The sequence below is a fragment of the Bombina bombina genome, chromosome 4 (assembly GCF_027579735.1).
Source record: "Bombina bombina isolate aBomBom1 chromosome 4, aBomBom1.pri, whole genome shotgun sequence".
NCBI classification, from domain to species: Eukaryota; Metazoa; Chordata; class Amphibia; order Anura; family Bombinatoridae; genus Bombina; species Bombina bombina.
The window spans coordinates 58,655,773-58,662,397 of NC_069502.1; the positions used below are offsets into that span (position 1 = coordinate 58,655,773).

At 38.1% G+C, this 6,625-nt stretch overlaps 1 protein-coding gene across 1 annotated transcript in view; it reads left to right on the forward strand.

Moving 5' to 3' along the window:
• LOC128655895 (fucolectin-like) overlaps positions 1-6,187 on the forward strand; it is a 60,450-nt gene extending 54,263 nt beyond the window's left edge. The window contains exons 5-6 of the mRNA XM_053709487.1: positions 3,971-4,268; positions 5,881-6,187. Coding sequence (XP_053565462.1) covers positions 3,971-4,268; positions 5,881-6,028 — 446 coding nt within the window. The 3' untranslated portion in view covers positions 6,029-6,187. The remainder of the gene's footprint in view (positions 1-3,970; positions 4,269-5,880) is intronic.
• Positions 6,188-6,625: the final 438 nt, after the last annotated feature.

Consider the following 6,625-nt stretch of genomic DNA (forward strand, 5'->3'; position numbering starts at 1 on the left):
TCCGAATCTACCGAATAAATCCGAATAAATCCGAACTAATTCGGATTTATTCGGTAGATTCAGCACTATTTTAATTTGGAAATTCGAATTGATCCGAATCCCGAATTTACCGAATTCGGCCGAATTTCCGAATCGATCCGAAACGAATCGCACATTTCTATTATTTATTATATTTTTTTACCTGCAGCTGGGCAGCAGCTGAAGTATAACTTTTTATACAGCACTTACTCTGGTGAGCAGAGGAAATTGTGAGATAAAATATCTTCCTTTTTTACATAGAGATGCTCAGGTGATATTTTCCTGTCAGCTTTTTAAAGTTATACTGTATCAGTTTCAAGTGATTTAGCATATGAGTATTATGTCTCTTTAACCCCTTAATGACCACAGCACTTTTCCATTTTCTGTCCGTTGGCTATTTTTACATTTTTGCGGTGTTTGTGTTTAGCTGTAATTTTCCTCTTACTCTTTTACTGTACCCACACATATTATATACAGTTTTTCTCGCCATTAAATGGAATTTCTAAAGATACCATTATTTTCATCATATCTTATAATTTACTATAAATTTTTATTATAAAATATGAGGAAAAATGGAAAAAAACACACTTTTTCTAACTTTGACCCCCAAAATCTGTTACACATCTACAACCACCAAAAAACCCATGCTAAATAGTTTCTAAATTTTGTCCTGAGTTTAGAAATACCCAATGTTTACACGTTCTTTGCTTTTTTTGCAAGTTATAGGGCCATAAATACAAGTAGCACTTTGCTATTTCGAAACCTTTTTTTTTTTTAAAAATTAGCGCTAGTTACATTGGAACACCAATATCTTTCAGGAATCCCGGAATATCCATTGACATGTATATATTTTTTTAGTAGACATCCCAAAGTATTGATCTAGGCCAATTTTGGTATATTTCATACCACCATTTCACCGCCAAATGCAATAAAATACAAAAAATCGTTCACTTTTTCACAAATTTTTTCACAAACTTTCGGTTTCTCACTGAAATTATTTACAAACAGCTTGTGCAATTATGGCATAAATGGTTGTAAATTCTTCTTTGGGATCCCCTTTGTTCAGAAATAGGAGACATATATGGCTTTGGCGTTACTTTTTGGTAATTAGAAGGCCGCTAAATGCCACTGCGCACCACACCGCACATTATGCCCAGCAGTTAAGGGGTTAATTAGGGAGCTTTTAGGGAGCTTGTAGGGTTAATTTTAGCTTTAGTGTACTGTAGTAGACAACCCCAAGTATTGATCTAGGCCCATTTTGGTATATTTCATGCCACCATTTCACCGCCAAATGCGATCAAATTAAAAAAAACTTTACATTTTTCACAATTTTAGGTTTCTCACTGAAATCATTTACAAACAGCTAGTGCAATTATGGCACAAATGGTTGTAAATGCTTCTCTGGGATCCCCTTTGTTCAGAAATAGCAGCCATATATGGCTTTGGCATTGCTTTTTGGTAATTAGAAGACCGCTAACTGCCACTGCGCACCACAAGTGTATTATGCCCAGCAGTGCAGGGGTTAATTAGGGAGCTTGTAGGGAGCTTGTATGGTTAATTTTAGCTTTACTGTAGTGTAGTAGACAACCCAAAGTATTGATCTAGGCCCATTTTGGTATATTTCATGCCACCATTTTACCGCCAAATGCGATCAAATAAAAAAAAAAAAAGTTACATTTTTCACAATTTTACTTTTCTCACTGAAATTATTTACAAACAGCTTGTGCAATTATGGCACAAATGGTTGTAAATGCTTCTCTGGGATCCCCTTTGTTCAGAAATAGCAGACATATATGACTTTGGCGTTGCTTTCTGGTAATTAGAAGGCCGCAAAATGCTGCTGCGCCTCACACATGTATTATGGCTAGCAGTGAAGGGGTTAATTAGGGAGTTTGTAGGGAGCTTGCAGAGTTAATTTTAGCTTTTGTGTAGAGATCAGCCTCCCATCTGACACATCCCACATCCCTGATCCCTCCCAAACAGCTCCCTTCCCTCCCCCACCCCACAATTGTCCCCGCCATCTTAAGTACTGGCAGAAAATCTGCCAGTTCTAAAATAAAAGGTTGTTTTTTTTAAATTGTTTTTTAGCATATTTACATATGCTACTGTGTAGGATCCCCCCCTTAGCCCCCAACCTCCCTGATCCCCCTCAAAACCGCTCTCTAACCCTCCCCTCTGCCTTATTGGGGGCCATCTTGGGTACTGGCAGCTGTCTGCCAGTACCCAGTTTGCAAAAAAATATGTTTTTTTAATTTTTTGCTCGGTTTTTCTGTAGTGTAGCTTCCCCCTCCCCACAGACCAACCCCCACCACCTAACTGATGTGTTTTTTTTTAACTGATTTGTTTATTTTTTTACAATTTTTTTTCATTTTCCTACACTTTTTTTCTGTAGTGTAGCGGTTCCCACCCGCTCCCTCCCCATGTACGCGCCCTCCCCCGCCCTCCCGTGCACGTGCGCACATCAGTGCGAGCCCCCTGGCATCCCCGCTCACGATCCCGCCCCCCTCTACATCACGAGGGCCATCGATGGCCGCCACCCGCCTCCCGGTCCGGCTCCCACCCACCAACGCAGTAAGCCACCGATCTCCGGTGCAGAGAGGGCCACAGAGTGTCTCTCTCTGCACCGGAAGGCTTAAAAAGGTTATTGCAGGATGCCTCCATATCGAGGCATCACTGCAATAACCGGAAAGCAGCTGGAAGCAAGCAGGATCGCTTCCAGCTGCTTTCCACACCGAGGACGTGTAGGGTACGTCCTCAGGTGTTAACTGCCTTTTTTTTGAGGACGTACCCTGCATGTCCTCGGTCGTTAAGGGGTTAAGTTTCCATTGAGCCAGAAACATCTGGGGTTGAAAGAAGCATCCGCTGCTTAGTAAATCTACCCCTATGAGTACATCAACTGCTGAAATGCGTAAGCCGGCCAGCGTGTGACAAATCCGTATTCTGTTTGTGAACGTTTATAGGCTGATTTGGAATTTAAACTATTTATTTATTAAAGAATTTGTTTAAGCTTATGGAGGATAAATTTTAGATTTGTAAGAAATAATGTATATCATAAAAAATGTAATTGACCCACCTAAAGTAAATTGACCATATAAAAAATATCAATCTAATTCTCACAATACTATTTTCCACAAGCAAAGTTTTCACTAAAAACAAAAATAAACAAATAAAATAAAAACTAACAAGCAAGAGACGTAAAGGGACATGCTATCTAAATGCTGAGTTACCTGAAACACCTGTAAAATAGCTGACTAGAAAATATCACTTTAACATCTCTCTGTAAAACAAAAAGAAGATATTTTACCTCAAAATTTCCTCAGTAGCCACATCCCATTGTAAGGGACTTTAAGCAGCCAATCAGATGCTTGTCCTGGAACTTGCAAGGGAACTTGCATCAGGCATGTATAGACACAGACAGCCATGTTTCCCCCTCTTAATTATAACCATAAACTAATGAGAACACAGTAAAGCAAAGTGTGAACTCATAATTTCCCTTTTTACTATCATCTACAGGGTGAATAAAAATACCACAAATCACCATTATCAATGCTAACTGCTCAAATACCTTTCTTACTCTGTTGAGCTGAAATATTAAAAAATATCTTCCTTTTTACATAGAGATGTCAATGTGATATTTGCTATTCAGTGTTTTTTTACAGGTATGGTGCATCACTAGTGATTTAGGATAAGGGTAAGATATATTGTGCTGAAGGTAAATTATATAAATATTTAAAAACAAAAATACAGCCAAAAAGTTAAATTAATAATGGACTCTTGTCATGGAGTGATAAATGTGTTTTTATTAGAGCAGTTATTCACAAGAACGAAAAAAAATCTCTAAATTTCTCAACACTATCAAAAAACTTTTCTCTTTGATTCCTTGATTAAATGTTTCTCCTTTGAAGGTAACTGACGTAAACTTTTTTGTTTTCTTTATATTTTATGAAAACAGACACAAATATTGCACTTCAAGGTCGTGCGACACAGTCATCTGTCTATACAGTTGATCATGACGGCAGCTTTGCACTAGCTATGAATGCAATAGATGGAAACACAGATACAGACCTTTATCATGGGTCATGTATGCACACCAACTGTGAATATAATCCATGGTGGAGAGTAGATTTGCTAAGTTGTTACAAAATATCAAAGGTGGTGATCACAAACAGAGGGACTCATGGGTCAAGACTGAACGGAGCAGAAATTCGCATTGGAAACTCCTTGAGAAATAATGGGAACAACAATCCGAGGTAAAAAACAAACATGTATAAGATTCTTAATCTATAGTTAAGAGAAAATGTATTCTGAATGCGTAAAAAGTAGCTAGTTGTCTATTAATGAACATCTGCACATCTGACATATAGGGGTAGATTTATCATGGTGCGGACAGACATGATCGGCTATAACGAATCATGTCCACCGCACATCAATAAATGCCAACAGCATACCCTGTCTGCATTTATTATTGCTGGTGCAATACCGCCCCTGCAGATTCAAGGACAATCGGCCGCTAGCAGGGGGTGTCACTCAACCCGATCTTATTTGATCGGGTTCATTTCTGTCTCCCGCCTCAAAACAGGCAGACAGGTTATGGAGCAGCGGTCTTCTGTTTCCAGCGAGCCTGAAGGCTACATACTGAGCTTGATAAATTGACCCCATAGATCCAACCCATTTGTTTAGTGCTTTTAATAATTTATAAATAAAAAGTTTAGATTCTGTTTAAAACTTAAACGATTATTACAAATGTACCCACTAAAAATCTCCTTTGCAGTTTATGGTATTTAAAGCTAAGGCTGAGCCATCTCTCCCAGCCTCACTGGGATCCTTTAATGTCTCTTGTTTAATATTTCTGTAGCTGTTACTGCACTACTAAAATTTTCAGTACAAGGTGGGGGGTTAAATGCAAATTCAGCTATTTCAAATGGCAAAATGAAGGTAAATGACATATTTGTAAACAAATGAACACACTCCAGTAGTTTAAATGGATCAGTGCAATGATAAATGCCAACAGCGTATGTTGTTGGCATTTATCGATGTGCGGCGGACATGATATGCTACTTTGTATCATGTCCACTAGCACATTGATAAATATGCCCCATAGTGTGCCTTTAGAATAGCATAATGTAGTTTTATGGGGTTAAAGTTGTATTGTGGGGTGTCAGAAAAAAAAATGGCACTAAGAAGTGCCTTTACATTGCGGTCTATGGGGAACTGTATTTCTATGTAAAAATATATGTATATGCTTATATACAGGGGTGGAAAACTATCCCTTTTGTATACTAGTCAGGGGTTAAAAGCTACTAGCCCAGGGGGGAAAAGTTAGTAGTCCACTCAATGTTAAAGACAGCAAAAAAGTAACAATTTTAAGTCGTCTGTTGCAATTTCTAAATCAGCCGCTGCAATTTCTAAGTCGTCCGGGACGGGACATATATATATTTAAATACTAGTCTAAAGGCCGCTGCTTCATAACCTGTCTGTCTGCTCTGAGGCAGCGGACAGAAATCAACCCTGCTGGTGCAATAATAAATGCTGAGAGCATATGCTGTCGGCATTTATCGATGTGTGGCGGACATGGTTCGCTATAGCAGATCATGTCCGTCTGCACAATGATAAATGGATCCCATAGGTTAAATATACCACTTGGGAGCTTTTCTAGTTCTGAGCAGAACAAAGCCATTGAGCCAGTCATTAGTGACAGTCGCACATGTCTGACAATCACCTCAGGCTCGTGAGCAAACCTTTACATAATGTGAGTAACCTTGCAGGCGTGAATAATTGCTTACTGATTAACTTGCTGACCTCAGCCCCGAACTAATTTATTTTTGTTTGTTTTTCATCCTGTTTTTTTTTTCTCTCATACAGATGTGCAGTAATATCTTCTCTTCCGGATGGTTTTACGCAAACATTTATGTGCCGTAACATGGTCGGGCGTTACGTGAATATTCATATACCTGGAAGAGAAGAATGTCTCCATGTCTGCGAGGTCCAGGTCTTTGGAGTTCCTGCATAAAACCAACTTATCTGCAACAAAATACATTGAATTAAAATATGTAACTTTATATGCAAAATTATAAGCGATCAGGAGAGACACTTGATTGAAATATCAAATTGTAATGATAATGAGAGTGAATCAACTTAATTGGAAATAAAATAAACTATTGGCAACAAATGAATTGCATTTTTTTTAAAAAATATTTTTTTGGGAAAAGGAAAACAATTGTCACCATATTTATATTATTACATATAAACAGAACTCACATTTTCCTAAGACAGGGCCTGCTTAAAATGACATAATGCCCAAAAGTTAAAGCACTTGAAAGTGATGCAGCATATCTGTAAAAGCTGACAAGAAAATATCACATGAACATCTATATGTAAAAAAGAAAGATATTTTACCTCAAAATGTGTTCTTTAACCAATGCCACATTCCATTGTAAAGGGACTTTATGCAGCCAATCATGATGCTAGTCCCAGGACTTGCAAATGAGTGTGCATCTGGCAGGTGCAGCACAGTCATGTTATTTCCCTCCTCAGTTTAAGGTCGTATACTATGAAATCTCACAAGACTTCAGTGAAAGCACATGAGATTACATATATATTTTTTTCC